Here is a 27,950-nt window from a genome sequence, read left to right on the forward strand (position 1 = left end):
TCAGATACTTGAAAGTTTGGAGTGACTAGTTAATAGAATCAGACGGTTATTTTTGGGAACTACACACGCATTTGAGAAAGCTAATGGGAAGCAGACATCATTTTTTTTTTACTGTGTTTAGCAGAAAATTGCCTCTCCCCAAAGATGTCCACTTCCTAATTCCCTGAAACTGTGACTATATCTAGGTTGCATGACAAAAAGAAATTAAGGTTGCAGATGTAATTAAGGTTGCTAACTAGCTGACCTTAAAACAGAGAGAATATCCTGGATTTTTAGGGTTGGACCAAAGTAATGAGAGGGAGATGTGACTAGGAAGGAAGAAAGGAACAAAGAGATGCAACAGTACGACCTTTAGAAATGGAAAAACAGGCCATGAGCCAAAAGATAAGGGCAGTCTCTAGAAGGTGGAAAGGACAAGAAAGTGGATTCTTCCTTACAGCCTCTAGAAATCAACACAGCCCTGCTGACCCCTCGACTTTAGCCCGGTGAGACACAGAGCAGACTTCTGACCTACTGATCTGTAACAAAAATTATATGGAAGTATTAAGTTGTCATCATTTGTGAAAACTGCAATAGAAAACTAATACAATCATCTGTTTAAAGTGAACTGTGAAAGCAAGAGAGCCTCCTTGCCGGTAAATGAAAACAATACCATTTCCTACAGAGGGTAAAAGAATCCTGAGGGGATCATGTCCAGAACTTAATTATAAGGTAAGGAGCTCTGGATACAGTTGAATCTACCTGGAAAGTCAGCTACATCAAAGTAAAGGGCTTAACTGGGAAGATGTGGAGCCTGGAAATCTAAGAAATGAACATCAGGTTTGATACACTCACCAATCTTGATCATCAGGCCCCTCTGGACTCTGTGTGCCTACAGAGGGGTACACTCTCCCTGTCCAAAGCTAGTGCTTCCTGCTTCCTCCTTGAAGACAATTCCAATGACAATTCTCTGCAAGAGGACACTAGCCCCACTCAGGACCTGCCACCACATTCTCTCTTGCCTAATGGGTCAAAAACCAGGAATAAATCACAACTGGCTGGTGATATGCTGAGCCTACAAAGAGAGGAAAAGGACAACACCCACAAGAGCCACAGAACCTATAGAACATTGCCTGCAGAGTCAGTAGAGTAACTTTGGGACTGAGTCTGAGGATTCTGGGTCAACAGGGAATGGAACATAAAGTCGGAAAACAGAGTTCATTGATGCAGAGACCTCTGCCTAGCAAGACACTTTTCTCCCTTAGAATCTACTCTTAAACATCCTACTGGTAGTTAATCCAACAACCAGGGTTAAATTACTACATAACCCAGTCATGGAGATGTTAAAATTTCCGAGGAAGAAAAGCCACTATGCTCTGAAGGAAATGGATTTAGCCAATAGGTACTAGCAGGAGCTAAAAGAGTATATACAGAAATGAATCCTTAGGATGCTGGAATAAGATAGGAAAGCATATAAAGGTGAACAATGGAGAGTTTTTTGATATGGGAGCATCTTCCTGGGATAAAGGATTTATTAACATCCTTGTGAGGACCCCAGGAAATGATGCAATGACACTGGAAGGAAAGCCTTGCAAATCTGACTTGCAAGTAACACCCTTATTAGGTGAAATAGAAGTCCACATAGTAGAAAATTTCTACATAATAGAAAAGGGGATCATAAGAGTGTATTTTATTCCTAATAAGGGGGATGGACTTGTGCTATTGTAGTCACTTTCTTTTACTGACCCCTGTATTATAAAACAAAAGCTGCCATAACAACATAGCACAGATTGGGTGTCTCATAAAGTTATTTTCTTGCAGTTCTGGAGGCTGGAAATCCAAGGTTAAGGTACTGACAGAGTTGGTTTCTCCAGAGGCCTCTCTCTTTGGCTTGCAGATGGCCACTTCTTGCTGTGCCCTCACCTCTGAGTGCACACTTTCCTAATGTCTTTTCCTCTTTTTATAAGGACACCAGCCCAATGGATGAGGGTCCCACCCTTATGACCTCATTTAACTTTTATTACCTCCTTAAAGGCCTTATGTCCAAATATAGTCACATTGGGGGTAAGTATTTCAACATATGGCATTGGGGCCACAATTTGATCTATAACAATCCCCTTGGAAATCAAATATATGATTGGTCAGATGTAGAAATGCAGTGTTAGACAATGAAGCATTTTAAAATTTTACCAAGACTACTGGTTATTTGGGGAGGGAAGAGGAGGTATGATTATTGTTTCATTATCTCCAGGCTTTCTAGAACTGGGACAAGCCAAACAATGTGTTGTTATCATGCAGTGACTAACAAAGACTCTCTTTAAAAGATTAACAGAAGTAGTAAAGCTTGAGTGCTTATGCTACTTAAAGCCAGAAAATTCACCAACTGAGTGGTGTGAGTGCTAGGGTGAGGGGGTCCCCACATTGCTGAGGTTACAAACACCAGGAGATGTCATATGGAACTTGATTCTCTGATGGCAGTGGGAACAACAGGGTCTCTAAATAACAGAGGCCAGTCTGAGGCACTTAAGCATCAGAAGCAATGTTGGCTCAATTAATCATAAGAACAGCCGAGTGGCAGCCAGGGTGAGGGGGTTCTCTAAAATGCCTATTATCCCAACCCTAAATCAAGACAGCAAATCACAAATACATTGTTTATTGGGAGGAATGGGAGATATTAGCATCATGCTTAAAACCCTAAAGGAGGCATTACGTCCTAATTTTATTCTCTAGTCAGGTCAATACAACCAGATTGATGCCAGAAGATGAGAGAGGACCACTACAAATTCAACCAAGCAGAATCCCCAATTGTAGATGCTTGGCTAGTTGTGGTATCTTTCCTATAACAGACTGATACAACTTTATGGTACTTGGCAAACTGACCTAGCAAACACATTCTTATCCATCTCTAATAAAAAGGAGAACCAAAAGAAGTTCTCATTCATATAGAGCAAACAGCAGTATACTTCTACCATGCTGACTCAAGACTGTAAGTTTTTCATTCTCTGTCATAATCTATTCTGAAAGTATCCGAACTTACTGAACATTGTGTAAAATATTACATTAATCCATTATATCGATAAATTTTATTAAGTGGGCCACATAAGCAAAAAGTGGCAAGTACTTTACAGGCTTTGGTAAGACACGTGCAGAGGACAGAGAACACCTAATCAGTGAAAGTTTTAGGTGTCTAAGACCTCAGGAATGCAAGGACAACTCTTCCAAAGAACAAATTATTGCATCTCACACTGCTCATCAATAAGAAAGAAGCAAAATCCCTAACAGGACTCTTTTGATTCAGAAGGGACATACCCCATGTTGGAAATACTGCTGTCACCTACTTACCATGTCCCACAGAAAGATGCTGGGTTGGAGTGAGGCCCAGGAAAGTCAAAGACTTTGCAAAAGTTACAGGTGGCACTGAAGAAATCCTGAAGCTTGGGTCAGGATAGAAGTATCTTTGGTGAGAGAAATCACCATGCAGAGTTTAAGGCAAGTCCCAGAAAGAGAATCGCGACATAGACACCTAAGGTTTTTGAGCAAGCCCATGCCATTTGCAGCAGAGAATTATAAATCATTCGAAAATTAGTTTATGATGTACTACTGGGCCTTGTTCAGGCAGAATACCTGACCATAGGCTATTAAGAGGCTATATAAGCAAAAATGCCTACTATAGGCTAGATTGTGTCAGTTAAGTGATGTAAGATCAAGCAGGTCCAGTAGCAACCCATTAATAGGTGAAAATAGTACATCTGAGACCCAACACAAGTTGACAAGAGAATGAACAAGTAAGCAAGGCAGTCCAGACCCCTACATCTACCCTGGGTAAAGAGCACTGGCTCATTACCCTCAACTCATACCCATGACTTTATGAAAAGTCCCATATGGGACCACCATGTCCAATAATGTTCCACAGATGGGTTGGCTTGATATGTGTCACAAACTAAAGAGGTACTGCACCTGCCCTGAAGCTCCTTCAAAGACAGCAATGAGGGGAAATACACTCAATATGCTGAGCTTTGGTAATCATACACTTCATGTGGAAAGAAAAGTTGCTGGAGAATACACACACATATACACTCATTGGCAGCAGTGAATAGACTGGCTGGGTGGTTGGTTGGAGGACTGGAAAGAGAAATAATAGAATATCAGCAACAATAACTCAGGGGAAGAGACATGCAAATGTACCTATGGGAATGGGCATAAAGTTGACAGATCTTTGTCTTACACGTATTTGCTTCCACCATGAAAGAGGCATGTAACAGACTGCATTTTCTAAAGAAGCCTGCAACAATCTCTCTAATCCCAGAAATCCTTCTTCTAAGGTGAACGTGACACTATTCCCATCAAGCAGTAAGACCTATAGTCCCTTCCCTTCAACCTGGGTGGACCTGTATCTCTGCCTCAAAGGACAGATTACTTTAGAATCAGTGCATGTGACTTCCTGGGTAAGATCAAGACCACTTCTACCCTCTTGGGACACATGCTTTTAAAATTCAGCCACCGTGGTGTGATGAACCCCAAACTATGAGAGAGCCCATATGGAGAGGTCACTTATAGGCTTTCCATCTGCCAACCCAGCTGAGATCCCAGCTGCCAGCCAGAATCAACTACCTCACATGTAAGTGAAGATGTCCCCAGATGATTCCAGTCCCCAGATGTCAACTCATCTTCTGCTTTCAAGTCTTCCCAGGTAAGGGCTCAGAAGTTATGGGACAAAGATAAGCCATTATGATTGTCCCTTGTATGAACTCCTGGACCACAGAATCCATGAATATAATAAAATGGCCATTTTATACCACTACGTTGGGATGGCTTTTTACAGAGCAGTAGTAATTAGAGTAAAGCAATAAATAGAGTAAGGCAATAAACAGCATAATAGATAGAATGACTTGACCAGCTGACATCAGTCAGCGTGCCATCAGTTACCACAGTGTTGGTTCAACAGGTGCAAGAAGGAAGCAGCCACAGAGAAAAGTACAGGCAACATGCACAAAGCAAGCAGCATAGACAGGCTCCCAATCATCAAGGCTTATCTAGCTAGTGCTACTGCTAAGTGACCAACTGACCAGTAAGAGAGACCCTGATATATACCATTCAAAGAGAATAACCAGCTGTTATGGTGGTAACTGACTACACTGGACCCCATTCATACATGAAGGGGCAGAGTCATCCTGATTAGAACTGACAGATATTCTGGGTATGGATTTATAATCTACTGCCTATAATCAGCAAGCACCTCGATCCAAGGGCTTTCAGAATATATGATCCACCCAAATGGGAGCCCTCATAAAATTGTACTAAACAAAGGGATCCACTGAAGAGGAAAAAAAGGTACAGCAATGAGTATATTTTATGATCATAAAATCTACTGGTTCTATCATATCATGTGCTGTCCCAAAGCTGCTGGCCAGACAGAATAATAGAACAGTATTTTGAAGGAGCAGCTGATGTAGCAGCTTGGAGACAACGGCCTGAGTGGACTGGGCACCACACGCCTAGGACCTGATATAGCCCTAAATTAATGACCATTATGTGGAGCTGTGTCCCTAGTAAGTAGAATACACAAGTCCAAGAACCCCATTGAACTTCATTCCTAGTAACCTACACGGGGTCCCTGTGCTCTCAGTCCCTAGAGTTCTAAATTCTGTGTGGCTAAGATGTCCTGGTCCCCAGAGGGGAACACTTTCCCCAGGGACAACAGCAAGAGCCCTGAACTCTTGTGACAGCTGCCACCCAGCCACTATGTGCTGAAGATAAACAGGCCAAGAAAGGAGTAGCCTTTCAGGGAGGGATAACTAAGTCTGACTGTTAAGAAAAGGAAAGACTGCTGTAACACGATGTGAAGGGAAGATGACACCTAGTACCCAGGGACCCTGGTCTATGTATCTGTTTATGCTGCCCTACTGATTCTGACAGCAAACTGACTAATGCAGTATCTGTGGAAGCAGCCTGAGATGGGCATTATAACCATGATCCCAGGCTCTTCAGGGTCACTTCAGAGCTGCCAGCTGCAGGTAGGAGGCTCCTAGAAGGGATGGTAGAAAAGGGGGGATGATAAATATCAGATGTGGTTCTGAGCTCAGGCACAGTAGCAGGGGCTGACGTTCATCCCACTAACTTTCTTCTTATAGAGGACCAGTTCTCCAATGGGATGAACTCTCATAAGCAACCAAATATGAAAACCATAAAGAGTGACATGTAGAAAATGTGTTTTATTCAGAATCCCTTCTACATAAAGACATTCATTCTCCCAGCTTCTAAGAGTGTTGCCTGCTGATTGCTTACAGCTGAGTTCCTCCCAGGATTTGCCTTCTACTAAAGGGAGCCATCTTACCCAGGGGCAGCACACATCTCGCAATTGGTAGAAAAGTAGGTAGAAAGGAACTTTCCTCTATCTGGAACACCTCTGAAGGTCCATCCCAGCTTCACAGTTCCCATCACCTCAGCTTAGGACTCTGCTGCAACTGAATCACGGTTCAACTTCTTCCTCTACTCAATCTAGGCTCCCTCCTTCCCTTACAGGGAGTACAGAGAGCACTCCCTAATGAGTGACTGGCATGTGAATCTTCACCTCAGTGTTCATTTCCTAGGAAGCCAACGTCTGATGACATCTCTCATTCTGCCTTGATCCATCCTACCAGTCCCCATGACCTACACCCAACTATTTCTTGTAATAAACATAAATCTATTCCCGTGCGATCTGCCTGTTTCCAGGCCAATATTACAACCAGGCTAAGATACCTGCCTCTCCCTATGTAATTTGAAAATCTAACCCCCAGAGCAGCATACAGTAGTATGTTGGAAGTTTGCTTTAATGGTTTTCATTTATTTGCTTTGTCAATAACTTCCCATTTGTAGAAATGCTGAGTCTTTCATTAACAATGAGAAAATCTCTACAATGTCAAGATAATTGTTGGGAGGATGACAGCTACGTACAATGAATAAGAAGCTGTCAATAGTTAAGCCACCAGAAAATATTCTTAGAGCAATCTTAGAATAATCTTAGAAAACATCCAGACTTTAAGTTTTGTCACAACTACAGATATTTAAATGGCATTTTCAGGTTTCACAAGATACTTGAAAATCACAGTCATTCTTTATTTTGTTTAAGAATCTATTCCAGCTTTTTTAGACATTTAATTGAACGACTATTAATTGCTAACATTATATATTACTGAAATAAAGGGTAAAACATAACATAGAGATGTACTTAAATCTTAGGTATATAATTTTATACCTCAATCTTTAAGGCACCATCCACCTTCATCCAAAATAGAGTATGTATCTAAGGTATCACAAATACAAAAATTGGAAGTGGAGAAAGACAAAAATAGGGTGTACTCTCTTCTGCAAGTACTCCCAAATATAGTGTTAAATGTGTGAGGTAGTAAAAACATAAAATCTATGATTAAACTATTTTGAACTTTGATTTGACTCATCCTTGAATCCATTCCTTTACAAAGGCTTGCAGTGTAATTTGAGATTGTTAGATTACAAGACACATGGGGCACCTGGCTAGCTCAGTTCATACAGCATGTAACTCTTGATCTTGGAGTTGTGAGTTCGAGCCCCATGTTGTGGGTAGAGTTTACTTAAAAAAAAAACTTTAAAAAAAAGATTACAAAACATATGATGGCCTGCTCCATTTGACAATATTATTACAATTTTCAGTGTGCAAAAAGCCGTATATCAAGAGTTCTGAGTATTTGGCTCAGGTATGAGCAAATTACTGCTTAGAGAAAAATTCACTAAATTAACATTTCTCCACATTCTTAAAGAGGTATGACTTGAAAATACAATAACAACAAAGTCATCCTACAGAATTAATGAATTAATGAAATGTGAATGTATAATGAACTTCAGGCGTTGCTCTTTGCAGCCAGACTGAATTAAGAGTTAAAGTTCTAAAGGCTCAATAGCCTCTGAAAATTTGGGGGGTGGTTATCAGTTAAAGAAAACATCAGCTGCTTAGAAATGCATGGCACTACAGCCGAATATAATACCTTTCCTGTTCTCTCTTGAAATGGTTTCCTATCGAAGCAGTTTCTGTATCAATCACACAATAGCCAGAATGGTACAGGGTTATACTATATGACACAATCACTGCATTCAAAAGGCATAGGAAAAATGGCTTTTATGGTAGCAAATGCCGTAGCTAAAAGCCTAAAACAAATCACTAAACTGCACTAATTTGTAAGCTTTGAGGTTTCAGGAGCTCACTGGCAGCTAAGAGAAGAACAGAGCTTGCAATCAACTGTCCTCTTGAGCACAACAAGATTTTTAAGAAAAAGGAACCCGCTGATATAGTCCCCTCAATTAACTCTGAGAAAAAAAAAAAAAAAAAAAGCCTAAGCAGTACCTGGAGGGATCTCAAGGCAAAATGAGGCCAAATATGACATTTAACTATTAATCTTACCAAGGCCAGTGATTGCTAATCAGCCTGAGGGAAAATAAAGCAGTACAGTTGACAGTGGTTATTTTTTATAAGCACATGCCTACTATTTTACATGGAAGAATAGAACTACTTCTGCAGAATATCTAGTAGAGCCATGTCTTCATTTTTACAGGTCACTAATTATGACTAAGCTTAAAATATCCCTTCAGTCCAAAAATAAATGACACCAGAGAGAGCCCTCAGTATGGGCATTTCAATTCTAAAAAGAAAAAAAAAAAACCAAAATTATAAATCCTATCTTTCTAAAAAAGAAGGCTGAAGGATATAAAATGCTGACTTTAGCTGCCTATATATGTTTCTTGGGCAAAAAGCTAGAATTTATCACACAATTTGCATTTCATATATATACTGTTTGAGGTAAGTTTCATGTATGGCACATGAGCTAACTTGCATGTTTTAATCATAGGAAGTTATATACACACATATATGAATAAAGCTTAATAATACATATAACAATATACACAAATACTTATTTTTACATATACTTCATATATGATTCCAAACTTAGGCACAAGTAACTATATGGTGGTTATTTAATTTTTCATCCATCTCATCCAAAGATCAGAGTATAGCATAATATGCACAAGCACCTAGTACAAGGTGTGGCAATAGCAGACACTTAATAAATACCAGTTATTTTATCAAAAAAATTACTAGATCCTATTTTTAGTTCTTTTTCAATAATAGAAAAAGAAGGCATATAATTCAAGTTACCTAAATTTAGTTTATAGATGAATTTTAGTATCCTCATTTGGATACAGATATGTCTGATGCTCTAAAAGCTCACTAAAAAGGGGAAAAGACCTACTGTAAAGACCTGGCCAATAGACACGGGGGATGGCCTTCTCAGAATACCAGTGACACTGGGCTTCAAGTGTACTCATCACTGTACTGCAAACAAAACAAACTGACCATGTAGTGCTATTATGCAGCTAAGAAAAACTTCTCTTCTGTCAACTGCAAAAAACAGAAGGAAAGACAAGTAATGTAAGTTTCTAGAGGTAATGTAAACTGGTGAACAAGAAGAACATGAAAGTATCACAAAGGGATATTTAAAAACAAAACGAATGTTAGTTAACAGATTGCATGCCCTGCTGACAACACTGAATCAGAGTCATCTCTGCAAGAGAAGCTGGAAAGCCATCCAATTCCTCCAGCTTAATCTAAAATGTATACTAATCCAGGACACCTACTCTATGAATACACAAACACACTCACACATACACACATACATAAACACAATTAATATAGGTGAATATATTTTTAGAGCATATACATATATGCTCTATATACAAATATACATTTATAGTGTGTGCATATCTATTTATATCTAGACAGATAAGAGTCTTTTAATATTTCTCTGAAACTGAAGAGGTGGGTAAGCCATAAAGGTTTCAAAGTACTTCCTTCGCATAAGTAAGTTTAGAGTTGAGGTATGAACAAGTTTGTTTTTAATGATGATAGAAAACTAAAAACTTAGATGCTTTTGAAGTGCTCACCCAAATAACATATAATTAGAATAGAGTTCAATGGTAAAATCATGAAGTCACAGTGAGCAGAAAGGAGACTTTCAACCCCAGCTGCTGCAACTGGAGAGATGTTTGTTAGTGAAGCACAGGAAATAATCAGAGAATAAGTAGCCTCTGAGTAAAAGGCTGCAGCCCCCTGGGGTTATTCTTGTCTTAGGTAAAGAATGGGAAGTTTAGAAACCCTAATCTTCACAGCGATGATGTCACCATGTAGCTTAAATATTGCAGGGAGTGGTCATGACAGAACAGACTTGCATCTCCTTATGCAATGATACGTAGATGAATCTATACATGACAAAGTGAGAATAAAATCACCCAAAGATTGAGCACTGATTGTGAAGTAAGACTGAAAATTTTAAAATTAATATAGTAGGGACGCCTGGGTGGCTCAGTCGGTTAAGTGTCCGGTCACGATCCCATGGTTCATAGGTTCAAGCCCCGCATGGGGCTCTGTGCTGACAGCTCATCTCTGCCCCTCCCCCTGCTAGCACTCTGTCTCTCTCAAAAATAAACATTTTGCTAATTTAAAAAATAAAACTAATATAGCAGCTCTACACAGGGGAACAGTACAGGTGGAATAGTCCAGTGTGAAAATTGAACCAAATGATAAATATAAGTGAATAAAAGAACAAGGGGAGAATCATAATAACAGTGTAGAATAACCATGAAACAAGGAGCAAATTCAGAAGCAGGGTAAAAATATTAACTATATCGCTTGTTGATAATAACTTCACTAATTCTGAGGTACTGAGGTAACACTGACAACTCCAAAACTACACAAAACATCAGTTGAATCTGTGCACATGACAGAATCTCCTGTGTATGCCCTTATGGTGATTTACTTCACTAAGTCAACACTGTTCATTCCACATAATGGGGGAAATTATTCTCAACTAATAATTTTTTGTCTGCTTAAGGTCCTAAGAAAATATGACCCTTTGGTTTTGTTACGGAACCAATATTGTTACTTGACCAATATTCCCAACGAATATCTAACTAATATCCTGATACTCAAATGACAGCCTAATTTTTCCCATCTAATTAGTGATATGAATAGGGATTATTTATGTGAACTAACTTTCACCTACAAAAAATATAGTATTTGCCGAGTATAATTAAAATTCACTAGCACAAAAATGTTTTCATATATATATGTATATATATATATACATATATATATATATACATATATATATACATATATATGTATATATACATCACAGTTTAATGTTGACAAAATTCCAACCTTTTCGGTTAATTCTAAAGATTTTTTTTAACAATTAGTTGAGTAGGTGAGAAATAGCAATTTTGGTCAGTTTTGGACCAAAATTAGATGCTATACACAATAAATGTGCAATAGCCTCATTTAATAATTTTTCATTTTCCCTGTTTTTATTTTTATACTATCAAATATTTATATTTTTACAAGTAATTCCTACTTTTTTTCCATTCAAATAGTTTACATTTATAGACAGCTAATTTTCAATTAGTGTCAAAGAGCAGGACATTAAGAATATTCTTGCTCCTTGGGGCACCTGGGTGGCTCAGTTGGTTAAGCATCCAGCTTTGGCTCAGGTCATGTCTCGTGGTTCATGGTTCAAGCCCTATATCGGGTTCTGTGCTGACAGCTTGGAGCCTGGAGCCTGCTTCGGATTCTGTGTCTCCCTCTCTCTGCCCCTCCCCTGCTCTTACTCTGTCTCTCTCTCTCTCTCTCTCTCTCTCTCAAAAATAAATAAAACATTAAAAAAAATAAAAATAGAAGAATATTCTTGCTCCTTGATACAAAAGCAAGATTTATATATAATCTGAACACACACATGTAAATACACTCATGCACATAAAGTTTAGGCTACACTAATATTCAATGGAGTTCTTTTTTTTTAATGTTTATTTATTTAGTTTTGAGAGAGAAAGAGAGCAGAGACAGACCAAGACAGAAATCCCAACCAGACTCTGGGCTGTCAGCGCAGAGCCCGACCCGGGGCTTGAACTCACGTACCATGAGATCATGACCTGAGCTGAAATCAAGAGTTGGACACTTAACCAACTGAGCCACCCAGGTGCCCCTCAATGGAGCTCGTAAATGAGGCAGAGAGTGGGGTTAGCACTTTCCCACTGCCACCACCACCGCCCCCCCCCCCCCCCCCCCCCCCCCCCCCCCCCCCGCCAATAAGGAGCAGTAGAAGAAATTCCAGGGTTATGCAAATTGAGAGAAAGAGGTTAGCTTGAGGTGCAATACCAATTATATGTGCACACAAGATGTAATATCAATAGCATTTTCATGCACATATTAATATTAGATATACTGTTTAAAATATAACACTTATTTTCTGCTAGACTGACACACTGGAATGTTTTTCCAGAAAAAAATTACTTCTTCTCTGTTACTAGTTCTGTACTCTGTTCTAAGAACCAAATGGCAGGCCTATTATGAGGTCCAATTGCTAGCACATCTGAGTGTACTTTCTTAAGGAGATGGAGAACACTTTTCATGCACTCTCCCTCTATCCCAGGTATAAAAAAGCAACCATACATTTTTATTCTTGCTTCCCTTTATGTAACAGCCCACTTTCCTAACAGTTGACTGCATGTGGAAACGGAGGGATACAGACGTTAAGATTTTTGTCCATGGTCACCCAGTAAAGCAACACAGCTGAACCAGAAGCAAGCCTAAATTCCTCAAGTTTTCAACCACATCTTGCTGCTTTGCACAAGGGTAAAAAACAATAATGAAAGCACATACCTCACTTTTCATAATGACAATGCATTCATCTCAGTGGCTGTACATTTGTAAAAATCAACATGACATTTCAAGTCATTCTGGACCCACAGTCCACTGCTTCTAAGTAGTATACACTCTGAAAGGGCTTTGAAAAGTCTTTGACTTTAAGTCCAAGAGGAACTGCTGTGTAGGTTCAAAGCTTCCCAAGGTTGCCAGAACTTTAAACACAACTGTCTTAAGTTCTTCTTTTTTTAATGTTTCTTTTAAAACCTTATTTATTTTGAGAGAGAGAGAGAGAGAGAGAGAGAGAGAGAGAGAGAGAGAAAGATAGTGGGCAGGGGAGGGGCAAAGAGAGCACGCGTGTGCGCGCGCGCAAGGGGGGGGGGGGCAAAGAGAGCGCACGCAAGCAGGCTCCACAATGAGTGAGCCAACAAGGTGCTCTGATAACTGTCTTATCTTCTAATGAGCAGTCAGTTGTCTTCAAACTGACCAAATCCAAAATCTTGGTGGACATAAATATCTGAGCACATTCTAGAATATCACACAATGAAATTTATTTCCCAGACTTACAGACTTTTGCAGGGGAAGGTGGAGGCTAAATGGCAGATAATATCTTTCTAGTTGGGTATACTTTGGAGAAATAGCTTAAGCTTTCTTAGATATGCATTCTAGGGTTATTTTTCCTTATGCACCATGATTCCTACAGCTGGGATCTGTGTGGTGGCAGTGCATTTCCACCTTCTTTATCAGTATTATGCCAACCTACTTTCAAGGCTCAACTTAGGATGTATCAGCTTTTTCAACTTTCCTCCATCCATAATATCAACGGTAACTGCTCTCTGTTTTTTAGGCACAAACTTATATATTTCTTACAGCCTTACTTTGTCTGTTTCCCCATTTAGTTTTGTCTCTTCAATTAACTTACAAACTCTTTCAGTTCACAGCCTTTACACCACACAGCTACACGTTATCCACAGCCCACTCAGAAATAACAGAATGCCCTGATGCTTAATCTGTGCCTCTCTGTCCTTATGTACCCAAGTCATACAATTAATTAGTAAGAAGGATAATGTGGTCTGCAGGACCATAGCCTCTATTTAAGAGTTCCTCATCTTTCCCTTTCAGGAGACCAGAAAAATCTTCCTGAAGATGTTTTTCGGGCAAATGGCAAACATTTTACTTCTTCTGTTTGACACACATGAACAAAGTTCTAATTACTTCAGAAAAAAAATTATTTTGCTTTTCCCCATTACTTAAAGGGTGGATACATTTTCTAACAGTCATTTCTGGATAGCATCCTATTTCCTACTTACATCTTTCAGATCTGAGCTGCATTTTCTGCTGTCCTTTAGGACTCTGGGAGGCCTAGCTATGAATCAACCTTTCCTCTTTCAGACAGACATGTTTCCCTTTCCACAGAATCACTCAATGATTTTTATCCCTCCCATTCTCATTACAAAGAAATAAAACAAAAAATAGGCTGCTTGCAGATATGGTAACATGTCACATACTTGACCCCATCTGTCAACCACACAGCAGTAGAGTGTTGAGTTGAGTGTTGAGTGTTGAGTGGAACAGTAAGAAACTGATGTCTCCTACTTTTATGAAAAACTATAAAGGTAGCACACTAAAAGATACAAAGAATAAGTTACCTCATCATTTCTAAAACCCTTGTTGCTACATAACAATGTCTTTAATTAATATATTTATAGTAAATGTGTAATAGCCCAAAAATATTTTCCTAATATTTGAAATTTCCTGTGATTATAATTTCTGGGGAATGTGTGATTTGGATTATGAAATGGAAACCATCATCTTACTGAATTCAATCAATGATATCAACAGAAATGAAAATAAAGCGTTGTAAAACCAAGCTTAGAAAAGGTATAGTATCTCGAAAAAGTGGTAAGAAACCAAAATAAAACAAGCTTAACTGGGATCAATGTAAGGAGGTATAGTAAGAAAGAAATGGAGGGGCACCTGGGTGGCTCAGTCAGTTAAGCATCCAACTTTGGCTCAAGTCATGATCTCATGGTTGTTGAGTTCTAGCCCAGCATTGGGCTGTCGCTGTCAGCACACAGCCTACTTCACATCCTCTGCCCCCTCTCTCTCTGCCCCTCCCCTGCATGTGCTCTCTCTCTTTCAAAATAAAAAAACATTTTTTTCAGAAGAAAGAAAGAAATGGAATTGCACTGGCATAAAATGGAAAATAAGTGTGTGCCCCAATAATGCAACATGACAAATTTTATTAGTAGGTTGGGAAAAAAATCCATCCAATGGATGTGCCTGCATTCTGGAAAAAAGAGTTGTGAAATTTCTTTCTGTAAAGAAATCTCACAAACAACACAGGACTGCCATTTGACTGGCATATTGGGTCTTAAAGTAGTGGGAAAATTTAATGACATCTTATAGTCTCTTCTCACAACTTTATAATTGTATAGGCCCAAAAGTTTATTAATTGGATTTGAAAATAAAAATAGGGCACAGTTTCCTATGAATGCAATCATTTATTCAGTCTGATGTAAGTGGTATATTTACACTGACAGTCACTGAAACAAAGAAATGAAATTTCATTTTGTAGGACTATTCAGTTAACAGCAATAACAATGAAGCTGAAAACGCTCACCCTATTCATACCTGAAATGCCCTCATTATAATACTTTGCTTGTCCCTCCAAAATAGCCAAAAAGGAGAGTATGACATTCTCCAATTCAACTCAGAACTGATGGCACATTCCCTTAGTTTACTGCAGCTGCCAGAAAGCACCACTCTAGAGCTCAGTTCCAGGACTAGGCTGGTATATCTATCTGCCTTTGCCTTTTGTGGGTTGTAAGCCTTAAACCCAACTCTTTCAAGACTCTTCCCAAAGCATAAAGACCAGGTCAGAGAATGTGAATGATGAATTACCTCTACAGCTAGAAAGCAACCCACGATCACAGTTCCTAACACTGTCTTAAAAAGACATAAACTGAACCCATAAGGCTCATGCTGGTAGGTCTTATCTCCGAAAGCCCCACCACAATCACACTAAAAGAGTAAGCTGTGAAAGAATACAGAGCACATTCCTTCAGAAAAATTTGCTTATAGCCTACTTCTCAAAACAGACTTAAGGCGGTTCACCTTATAAAACAAAAACAAAAATAATTGTATAGTATCAATAAGAAGAGTCAGAATCAGAGACAATAAAATTAATCCAAGAAATCAAGACCACGAAAAATGCTTTCCTTGGATTTCTTTAGTGATATCTCTATTCACCAGAACTCCATCTCTGCACTTTTACATCGGAGTCCTAATTATCTTCACCCTGGCATCCTTTCTAACTTATTCTCTAGAAAATGATTCCTTAGGCTTGATGTACAACCTGCTCAATCTAAAATACTTAATAGCCCACTTAAGGACTTTCCTAGGGATCTATAAGACATGAGCAAGTAATATTACTTAAATAATCTTCCCACTTTGCATGCAAATTCTCAACCGTGAATGGACAAAAATAATCCCAAGATACAAAGGACAGCCCACTCTTGGTGATGGTGATATGATGGTGGCCAAGGTGGTGACAATATGAGTCTGTTTATGTGTACGTGTATTGCATATAGGAACAGTGGGGCGAAGAGTGGGAACAGAGAAAGAGCTGGCTGTATGTGGTAGAGCTTTAGATTGATTTTTTTCAGCAACATTTATTAAAGTTATATCCCCCTCTCCTGCCATAGGCTGACACCCTAAATATGTGTTCAGCCAAAAGCAGTCTCTCATCATAGGGCCTCTCCAAACTCAAAATGGGCAAAAATCACAATTCAACGCACTTAGGATAACTTTGCCATGAGGATGCCAACATCCTGGGACTGGATGCAATGGTCAACTGATGTTCTAGAGCCCTCTTATCCTTTGGATCAATCTGTCCATTCAGATTCGACCTACTGACAGGCTGAACTATCTTCCAGATCCTTCCTATCCACATTAAATGTCATTGCTAAATTATATGATATTAATTGATATTACTGGAATTGAGTGAATATAGCTTGCTAATTTGTCATACACATATGTTTGATAAACTTATTCTATTTATTATTTCCAGCACATCCTGGGAACTATATAGATGGTGCATTAACCATTTCAGGATACCTACTCACTGGTCGATTGGCTCCCATTAAAAACCATTCAGACATGGACTTTTATTTTGTTTTTCGCTTGTAGATTTGTCTTGTGGTAATGCAGTTATAATCTTTTATGAGTCTCCTTGGAAATTAAGGGCATGATAGGCCAGAAGTAAAAATACAGTGTGTGGCAATACAGTAGTTTTTTTTTTTTTTCTTTTTTAGCAAAACAACTGAGAAGTCAATGGGAGATAGGATTCTCAATATATGATTCTAGAGATGTAAGATCTCTAGAAAACACAGTTAAACAGCCCAAACTACAGAAAAACTTACAAAGAAAACTTTCAAAACTAGGAAAATGCTTTGATCGCTTGGCTCTAAGTATTTCAGTTAAGTATACATATAGCTGAGGTTTATTATGACCCTTGATGCTATGCTTAATCAGGTATCCTAAAACTAATACAAAGGAAGTCCAACAAAATAATACCAAAAGTTGATACCATTTCACTGTTCATTTAAGGACTCTGGTTTTCAGTGTAAGTAAAAATTAAACTAAAACAAAACTTTCAAATTCCAAGAGTATTCTCAGGAAAAAAACTTTGAATACAAATAACTTTTTAAAATTCAAGAAAGTCAAATCTGTAACTCAAGAAAATGGATTTTAAAAACTACACAAATATAGATATCTCCAAATGAGTATTATCCATCAAAATATTTAACAGCTGTCTTAGGAAGTCTACATGAATGTTTTTTTAATGCTGCTTTGTTATAAAGAATTATTTTTTTTTCCAATTTTCCTTTCAGAAGTGTTTTCAAATAATTTATATCCCTGTAATACTATCTCTGGTGTGGGATAGTTAAGAGACATACAGGAAAATGCCAGTTTTTAAATGTCTTTTTTAATGACATCAGAATTATTGATGGGGGGTAGACAGACAGATATAAACTGATGGATAATTTCCCTTACCTAAATGCCACACATACACAAATCTCAGCTATTGTGCAGTAAGTTTCCTAAACAATATTCCAAGATAAATAACAGTAAGTTCCTGGGTCTACAGAACACACTTTTACAACATAAGTATTGAACGTGGTGCCAAAGCTAATTGTGCACAAGAGGAATAAGATTATAGTTACTCAAAACAATATAATCTGTGCATTAAAACAAATATTCTCAATTACTTAAAAAAACCTGAATTTCACGCTCAGAGTTTTCCAGCCAAGAAGTGGAAGAATGAAGGGACTGACTAGCTATTTCAAAGAAAAGTTGCAATGACGTATTTCTAAATCATGAAGTTAACTTGAGGCTGCAATGAAATAATTTTGTCTGAATTAACTATAAGACAATTTTTATTTCCCCTTTAACTTAGCTAGTAGAAGGAAACATTAAGAAATAATACTTTGTGTGTAACATGAATGGTTTTACGTCAGCAAATACAAAGGGATAAAGGGACATAGATTTTTATGGTAGCGAAATTCCAATGTAGATCTTTAAAGTCTGTTTACAACTGCCCTGCTTTCTTACTTATTCGTTTTCATGGTTCTTCAAATAAAATGTTCAAAACACAATTTATAACCTTACACTAACTCTTATGTCTATGTCCTTTCCACAACTGATCAATATTTTATACCTACATAAACTCACTATAAACATTTCGACAAATAAAATTCAAACTACTTTAGGTTAAGAAGGGTGTCATGATTTACACAGTCACAGCAATGAAATCTGAAGTCCTTATCGGTGTTTCTCAGACTTAAGCATACATCACAATTATCACCTAAGGTAAGGAACACAGATTGCTGGGTCCCACACTCTGAATTTCTGATTTAGAAAGTCTGGGAGGGGCCTGATCATTTGCATTTCTAACAAGTTTCCAGGTGAGGCTGATGCTGAAGGTTAGGAGTTCCCACTGTGAGAACCTAACTCTTGTGCTAGAACATATTTAAAAACTAATACATAAATAAATTTTTTCACCCACCTAGTAGCTGTAACATTTATAAGGACCAGGGATGTGGATTAATTTTCACAAAAACCCCATTCTAATCCAAGCCAGATGCCTAATAGCCACACCAATATTAAAAGAAAACAGAAGAAAAAAAAAAAAAAAAAAGACCACTACCTTCATCACAGTGATTAGCTCAGTGGCAGAACTACATTCCCCTTTGTTGTTAAGCATCATGGGCATTATTTCAATGCAACTGTTTCCTACTTGTTTCCACTCCTAGATCTTACCCTTCCACTGCCCAAAATGAAACCGTGCCAGGATTTATAATCCGAATGACAAAAAGTGACAGGAAAATGGTACCATGCCTTTCTAATCCAGACACTTCCAGCATGTCCTGCCATCCCCGAATCTAACTTCTCATTATCTCCTACACACACACACACACACACACACACACACACACACAGAGTTGTTGTTTAATCTTCTTAGCTGGAATGATCTGAACAAATGAAAAAGAAATAAAGACTTGGATATGGGATTAAAGGAATCCAGACTCCCCCATGTTAAGGAACAGCTCCTTCATAAGGCTCTATCTCCAATATTCCTCTATCCCTAGCATCTCAGCCACTCTAAGATGTTCAGAAGTCAAAAGAGCAATAAGTGAATTCTTGCCCTCCTCAAGGCCCCACCTCCTGCTGTCAGCCAAGCAGTAAGATCTGCCTGGAGTTTCAACATCTCTCTCAACATACACACACACCACCATCATGACCACCACCACCACCTCAAGCGGGTTCTCTTTCCTTTGGGAAAGAGGGGCTGGGTAGAGAGGAGAAATTAAGATGCACAGAGGTAGGAGAAAGTGAAACTTTTCTGGCCTGAGCCAAAAAGGGAACTAGGAAGACAAGAAAGAAAAGTGGCAGATGGAGCGCTGGAGGGCCAAAGCTCACCCCTCCCAACCCCCTCCTGACCACCACCTCAAACACTCAAGCCAGGAAAAACACAGCAGAGACAGTAAAAAAAGGCTGGGTCAGATCTCCTGCCTCCTTCCCCACACACCTGCCCATGGCACACACCACGTTCCCAGAGAGTTTAAGTATTCAAAGTCCCCTTGCACCCACACCCACTCTGCAGTAAGTTCCAGGGTCTGCAGGGAAAGCTCTACAAACACTCATGCCCTTTGCCCAGGGACAGCCATTGACCTAGCAGTGCAGCGCTGGGGTCCAAACCCTGGAGTGATACCAAAGGCAGCAGTTGAGTGTCCAGCACACCCTGACCCTAGGAGAGCTGTAGCAGAGTGGTGGCTGCTGTCCCCTCCATAGCTGTTCTCTTAACCTTCCTACCATACCTCTGAGATCACAAAAGTTATGTTTCCTTTGTGGCACTGCCTGCTGGTCCCAGGAAACGAGGCACATTTCAACCAGAGTCTGGGTGTGTGTGTGAGTGAGTGTATCTTTCAATCCCGAAAGCCAAGGGTGCCAACTGCTGACAGGCAAAGGAACCTAGCTAGAACTGCTCTTGAGGACTTAAAAATCTCCAAATTAACAAGCTCGCCCTTCTCTCGGTCCTAACCGGCCCAAACCTGGGTTTTCCAGAGAACTGTCCTTGTGTTCCTGTTGCAGCGAGCTGGTGTCCTGCCCCGGAGCCAAGACGCGCAGACTTGGCCATCCGTTCATTCATGCATTTGCTCATCCATTCACATAAACATGTCCCTTAATTGTGTCTGGCACCGAGAATCTTGCCTGCTATTTTCCCCTCCCCAAGTCAGTATTCATGGCAACGCTGGTGCAGAACGCAACTCAACTGTCACCCCACTTCCTGAGCCGGAAAACGAAGTCATGTAAGCATTCACCAAGAAGAAGAAGGAAAAAAAAAAAAAAGGAAAAGGTGGAGAAAAGGAGGAGGCGGGAGACGGAGAGGGATGGGGAGCTCACTGGGGTCACATTCGGAGCTTCCCTTCGGGGGAAACCACGGCACAGACACCGCGGCAATGCAAGGAGCCAAATCATTATTAAATCAAGGACTGCTAGAGCTCTGTTCCCCAGCGGGGATAAATCAAGTGCAAAGCCACTCGTTCGCAAGAGTGCAATGTTGCCGGCTCGACCCAACTCCCAGCCCCAACCGAGGCGCTGGGGGAGCGGCTCGCAACCCAACCCGCAGCGCGCTCGCTGCCTCCTCACCGCTCCCAATAACGTGATGAAGTGTAAATCAAATACCACGCCGGGAGGGGCCCCGGAACGGCGCGAGTCGTGCATTTTCGCTCGCCAGCCTATGTTGCCTAAGAATCACAAGGTCACGATACCGTCGCGATTGCACTCACCGTATACTCCTTGGCCAGAGATCCCTTCCAGGAGGACTGTCAGCAGCCACACGAGACCGTACACTAAATCCATCTTCACGTGAACATGAACATATCCAGCCCAGGGGGGATGCAGCGGGACCTTCCGGAGGCCGGCGGCCAGCCGAGCGCGCTCCACTCGCGCCCGGGCCGAGCCGAGGTGCCCAGGAACCGCTCGCCGAAGAAGGAAGCGCCGTCCGTCTGTCCTTCTCCGGCGGCGGCCGTGAGCGGAGCGCAGGAGCCCCGCACACCCCACACTCATGCACACACACACACACACACACACACACACACGCACACACACACGCACACACACACTCCCACAACACAATACCCCGACACACACTCACACGCACGCAGCACTCACACCGGGCGCCTGGGAAAATCGCAGGCGCCGGGGAGGAGCAGGGGGCGTGATGGGAAGGGGACCGGGAGGCGAAGTGTTCTTCAGGGTAGCGGGCTCGAGTCTCCGCAGCGACGGCGGCGGCGGCGCGCTGGGCTGGCGGCGGGCGCGGGCCAGGGGCCGGGGGTGCCGAGCGCTGCAAGCCTGACGCGGGCAGCCACGGAGCAGGAAGTGGCCTCTGACTCGCGGCACGGAGCAGGGGCTTCCTCGCGTGGATTCGCCTTTACAAAGTAACTCGCGAAGGTCCCCGGAGGAGCGTCAAGCGGCGGCAGCGGCCCGCCCGCCCGCAGTCCGGAGCCCCCAGCCCTGCTGTCTTGCCTTCCCCCATTCCATCAGTTGCCATTGCAACGCCAATCCTGTTACACGATACAGGCTCGCATCTCCGAGCGGGGAGAGGAGGAAGAGGAGGAGGAGGAAGAGGAGGAGTGGGGCCAGGGGGACGGGGGTGGGGAGGCAGGGAAGGGAGGGGGGGGGAGAAGGAGGAGAGGGACCGAAGAGGAGCAGAGTGTGCGTCTGGAGCTCTCTCGGGCAACAGCCTCAGCCGCCGCCGCCGCCGCCACCACCGTTCTCCAAAATAGCCTTTAGTGCCCCGCCAGCGAAGAGAGGGCTTCGGGCGGCCGCACAGATTCCGGGAGCCGAAAGCAGAGTCCAGGCACCGCCACTTGCAAGGGAGGGAGAATGCCAAGCCGAGACCGGATCCGCACACACGTCTACGCGTGCCCACCGGCACCGCGCGCGTCCTCTTCGCTTCCGCGCCGCCCCCGCCAGGTGGAGGGGTGGGGGCGGTCGGGACAGGCGGGAGTTTAGAGCAGGGAGCAGCAGAAGGGGTTCCCCGCCTGGGCTAACGTAGTGCTGGCATCCAGAGGTGAACGCGGGAGCGGCCGCCTGAAGAGGACACCCGGCTGCGTGGCCGCCGCTCGGGCCCCAGCTGCGGCAGAGGTGTCGGGCCAGGCGGCGGAGCGCCCAGGGCTCGACGCCGGCCGGAATCCCTGGCTGTGCGCGGGGGTGCGCGCCGCGGAGGCGAGAGGAGGAGGAGGAGGAGGAGGGCGAAGGCGAAGCCGAGAGCGGGCGGACGGGCTGCCGGGCTGCCAGAGAGGGAGGCTGTGTGTGGTCACGTTGTGCGCTACGTGCTGAGAGCGCGAGCTGCTAGCCGCAGCTGGGCGACGTCAAAGCCGGGTGCGCGGCTCTGCCGCCTGCCTCCGCGCCTCCTCTGCCTCCTCTGCTCCGCCTTCGCTCTGCCTGCCTGTGTCAGCCAGGGAGCTCATCAGTATGGACAGCGCCAAGAGGCTCCGCGAGGCCGGCGGCATCCGGCCTCCAGCTTTCCCCGCCGAGGCCCTCCCCCAACTCCCTGGGAGCTCCGCGGCGGCGGACCACCGTTATCATGCCCGACGCCGCTGTTTGCGCTTGCACGCCGAAGGGCCGGCTGCCACCCTAGACCAGGGTAATTACAGCACACACCGTCTCCTCCCCGTCGCCCAAGGTCTTCCAGGACCCGTTCTACTTGACTAGAGGGCAGAACAGGCCAGGGCACTTAGAAACGGCACAGTTTCTTCCCCATTTCCGTCCTTTTTAAATGGAATTGTGGTCAGCGCGGCAATGAAATGCCTCTCCTCTCTAGGAGAGGAGACACTGGGAGTTCAGAGCTTAGTTTATTTAACATGCAGTGTCTCCTACTAAAGTTAACTGCTTTGAAAATCTTTTCTCTTTTGTGAAAGACAGTGTCTCACAGGGGCAGAGCTAGCTAGCTAGCTCTGATATTTGGGGAGCTTAAGAAATTCAGTTACAAAAGGATTAGAAAACTCGAGGCATCTTTACTTTGGAGCAAGTGTAGAAATACTTAGCCCAATTTTAATAGGGAAAAACTGGGAATATAGTAGTGATTTGTGATTTGCTTCTATAACCACAATAATTAATGCTTCCTGCGTGCAATCCACTTTCTTGAATATATTCTTCACTATTCGAACAGCATATGGATAGGGAAGTGATAAAAATAGCTACAAACGTGCATTTATACGTGTGTTACAAAAGTAATTGCTATGAAAAATCTGGAGCATAGTATTCATTTATCTGCTCCCATAATAGATTAGTACTGCAGTTCCCTCTCCCCCTGCTACTTCTGCTGTGGGGAGGGAACTCCAAGCAAGAGAAAATGAATAGTCCCCGTTGTTTCCACCAAGGTCCTTTATCTCACTTAAGTGAATTATGTATATCATCTTTGTAGGGTGGGATCTACTGCTTACCCTCTGGATTTCCAAGATAGGAGGAACCAAGAATGGGTTCCAAGAATGGGATGGTGAAAGCATCCCAATGGACGCTTCACTGAGTGTTGAGGACCCCTTCCTTATGAAATGCCACTTTCACATGGATGGAATTAAGTGTCATTTTAGAAGCAAAATTCAATGTGTGGCACTTCTGAAAAGAATGAGTGACGTTCACTCACTGGCCACTTGTATGGGGAGGATGGGGGTGGGAATTGTCTTAAGTTTCTGAAGATCTGTCTTTAAAAAAAAAAAAAAAAATCATTCCTGCATAGTACAGCATAGCAGCTTCAAGGGGCAGTAAACTGCAACTCTCAGACAGCAGCTCACAATGTATATTGTCCATGAGACACTTGCAGATTTTAGCTGCTCATGTTCTGAAGTAGTATTTAACCTGCATATTGGCACTATCCCCTTTTTTTTAGGGGTGGGGGACTCATATTGAATCATTTGCTCTTTGAGTGTTTGCAGGACTCTAGACTGAAATATCTTAATATCCCAGAATGTCAGTGTATCACATTTGCAAAGGAATCCAGACTAAGTGACTATCCCTAATGGGGATTATTTTCCTTAACTTTCAACATTAGGACGTTAGCTTCAGGGAGTCAGGGCCTCTATTTTCCACGTAGTGCACACCTCTGTCTAGGGAAGGACCCTACACCCATGGAACCCTCAGCAGTTTCTGAATGAACTATTCAGAGCTTGGAAAGAACCTGGACATTGTGGAATTTATTTCAGTTGAGGAAATAGCCAGGTGTATCTACTCTGGGCCAGGCCTAATTCTGGATATTGGACATTCAAAAATATGTCAGACAGAATCCCTTACTTTAAGAAACAGACAATCTAGTGGACAGGGTGTGTTGGTCAACACATGCACTACTATCTCTGTTGACACGATAACTTTTATATAAGTAAACAAAGTCCTAGGGCATAGGGTGGCAAACTCTATGTGCAACCATTAATTCAGTTAACATGACAGTAAAAATAAAAAATTGCACTGGATTTAATATAGGGGTTTTTGTTCCTATGAAAATCCTGGATAGATAATTTATGGGAAAAAATGGCCAGTTCAACCAATCAAAGTATTATTTTATAAATTTATTTTTATTTTTGATATTCAGCATTTTATATCTGCTCTGACCAAACAGGCCTGATGTATTCAGCCACACCTAGCACTAGCTACTGAAGGCCTCCAGGTGGTGAGCCTGAGCTGAGGCTTGAGGATGGGAAGGGAGATGGTTTATTAGAGGAGAGGAGCTCTAGAAGACAGGTCCAAGAGCTATAATGAAATCGGACCCAGGACACTCTGTGTAGCCCAATTAGAGCAGTTTCCTATAGGAGCAGTATAAATAACCTATGGAATACTAGCTTCTTGGATGTTGCATTGTGGATATAGATGTTGCTTTGAGCCCAAAGGAATCCCACATTATATTACTGCCAGGGCCCACTCAAGAGTATTCTTCTGTCTCTAACAAGAAGAGCAATGAACACTCTATCATTTGCAATTACAGGGCCATGAAAATTTAGGGGCTCCCCTCTGACAACCCTAATTACCTTAACAATGTGTTATAGTTTTATTGACTATGGTTTCTGTTTAATTTCTATCTCCATTTTCCAGTATGAGCATGACATTCCAACCTAGGTTGCATCAGAGAGGCAATGTCATAGAGGGAGTCAGGGCTCGGGACAAGATACACCAAGGTAGTGGGACAGAAAAAAGAAAAACTAGTAACTCTGGAGATACAGCTGAGTAGGGAAAAATTGGAATATTAGTGACAAATCTGCCCTTTCTTTCTAATCTAGCTTCTTTCCACAAAGCCAATACAAGGCCTTGTATGTTATTTATGGTTACTCCCTGTTTCCTCCACTGGCCCTTTTAAATCACATATACACTACTCCCTGTCCTGTTTATAAAACCAAACAAGAATGTAGAAATCATCAGAAGTATATAGGTAATCTCTCAGAAATTGTACACCCTGATCTGTTGCCCCACACTTCTTTGTGCTTGCTGTAGTCTTCTTGGTCACAGATTCCTGGTTTATATCACAGCTTATTGGGACTATAACCCACCCTGAATCATACCTTTCTTGTCTGTGTGTATGTACCCCTGGCCTAATCCTTTTATCCTGAGGCTAAATCTATTTCTGACATTTCCAAAACCTGTTAGGGCAAACTCTATTGTTCTGTGGCTCAGACATGCACCTGAGACCCCATACTATCACTCCCTCAACATCTGTCCAATGGACCAGTTCTCTTGAAAGCTAATCCACTCTGATTAAACCCTAAAATGGAACCATTCCTGTAGGGTACAAAATCTTCTGTCCTGGTAAGTTTCCTCTAGCCAAGTGCCTTTCCACCTAGTTTTATTTTCTCCTACTTAGTAATACCTTCCAGGATGCAAGCTTAGAAATCTAAGCAGCATCACCTAGAATTGACAGTTTCAGACAGTAAGACATGATTTACCTTCTGAGAGACAAAGCATAGTATTGGGGATTCTAGGTCTGGTCATTTCCAGGAAGCAGGTAGGGGACACTTGTTCATAAACAGCAGAACTGAGACAGACACTGGTGTTGAGTATGAGACAAGGATTTCATTTTGAGAAACAGGACTGTCCCTTAGCAAGGCTTTAGTGGGAACAAAAAGGGAAATGAGAACGGTAACTGCTAATATTCTAAATAAAGAAGCACAGCAAATCCCCGTTGTATGGACTGAGAGAAGTCAAGGAGAGATATATGGCTTGAGGAAGCAACAAAATACCCGAAGGTTAATCCCTAGAGGTAGTAAATCCAGGGTCTAAATTAAAAAAAAAAAAAAAAAAAAAAGAGGTACCTAGGAAAGGCTCATTATATCGATACTGTTTTGAGAGGATGCCAAGGTAATTTGTTACCAGATGATGGGGCTAAGGTCTCAGATATATTGTGGCTGCCAGTAAGGAGGACCTGAAGGACTCAGGAAAGTAGAGGAAGAGGCAGAAAACATGAGGCAAGGGTCTTTATAGTCTTGATATTCTATCTTCACCTTAAAAATAGCAGATCTTTGAGATTTTTTTTACTCATGTGGTCAAGAGCATTCTCCCTCATGTGCCCTCCTTCTTTAAGAAAGATATGCTAGTCAATAGATCTAAACTTCCAGGATTTTGTGAGCCACTCATGTTTTCTATAGTTTGTATCTTGAACCCACAATTATTTTTTAAAAGCGTACCCTCATATACCATAGCCTTGACAATTTTAGTAGCCCTGCCCTAGATTTATTCTTATTCTGGCACGTCTCCCTCGATTCTGACACTATTTCAGGAATAGAGAAGATGCAGATTTGTTCCAGAGTAGAAGATGTTCAGTTCAGGGCAGTGTAACATAGTAGGTAAAGGTCTGAGCTTTGACATCAGACTGCCTTGGGCTTGAATCACTGATGTCACTCTGACCTTCACATTTCATAAAACAAAAAGAACAAGAGGTTACTAAGAGTTTAAGTAAAGTAATACACATGAAATAAATAGCTCAGCACCTGGCATATAGTGCTCAAATAATATATTATTACTCAATATTTTTATTGATAATTGTTAGTTGTTAAAGAGCATTACTAGATGGGGCTAATAACTTGAATCACTTCCACTTTGAGGTTAGCTAACAGCTCAGAACCTTTGGTTTTATAAGTATGATGAAGTGTTCTTTTCTCCAAAAAGCATTACTTCACTTGCTTTCATTCAAAGTTCATCTGTCCCATTTCTGTCCAGTCACATTGAATTCTGAAGTCTTTCTACGGTTTATCTGTAATGGTTTGGCATTTCAGTACTTCAGCATAGCTTAATATCTTCTGAAAACTTGAAAATTTAAGAGTACAATTCTACTTCAAGATTATTTTTGAAAGTGCCACATCCCTGGATGTATCCTTGGAAAACTCCATAGCTTAAATATTAACACAGAGAAGTTTCTGCTTATCATTTTTGCTTGGGTTACTATCTTTTAAAAACAGATTGGTATGAAGTAATGCTTACACTTCTAGGTCACCAGTAGTCTAGATTAAAGATCAACATCAAAGTTGGATTAGCAATTTTGTGGTGGAAGTATAAAGAAACCCACTGTTTCTGACAAGGAAGTGATTTGATTAAGCCACAGATATGTTATAAAGGACTAGAAGAGAGTTGAACTAAAAATTTCCCCAAGATTCTACATTTGGAGCAGTTTATAGATGTGCATGTAATAGGAAATAAGGGAAAGGAAATTTGGGTC

At 41.5% G+C, this 27,950-nt stretch overlaps 1 protein-coding gene across 1 annotated transcript in view; it reads right to left on the minus strand.

The window, feature by feature from the left end:
- MDGA2 (MAM domain containing glycosylphosphatidylinositol anchor 2) overlaps positions 1-21,322 on the minus strand; it is an 855,787-nt gene extending 834,465 nt beyond the window's left edge. The window contains exon 1 of the mRNA XM_042943085.1: positions 21,043-21,322. Within this exon, the coding sequence (XP_042799019.1) occupies positions 21,043-21,322 (280 nt within the window). The remainder of the gene's footprint in view (positions 1-21,042) is intronic.
- Between the last annotated feature and the right edge of the window lie 6,628 nt (positions 21,323-27,950).

This window comes from Panthera leo, chromosome B3, assembly GCF_018350215.1.
Source record: "Panthera leo isolate Ple1 chromosome B3, P.leo_Ple1_pat1.1, whole genome shotgun sequence".
NCBI lineage: Eukaryota > Metazoa > Chordata > Mammalia > Carnivora > Felidae > Panthera > Panthera leo.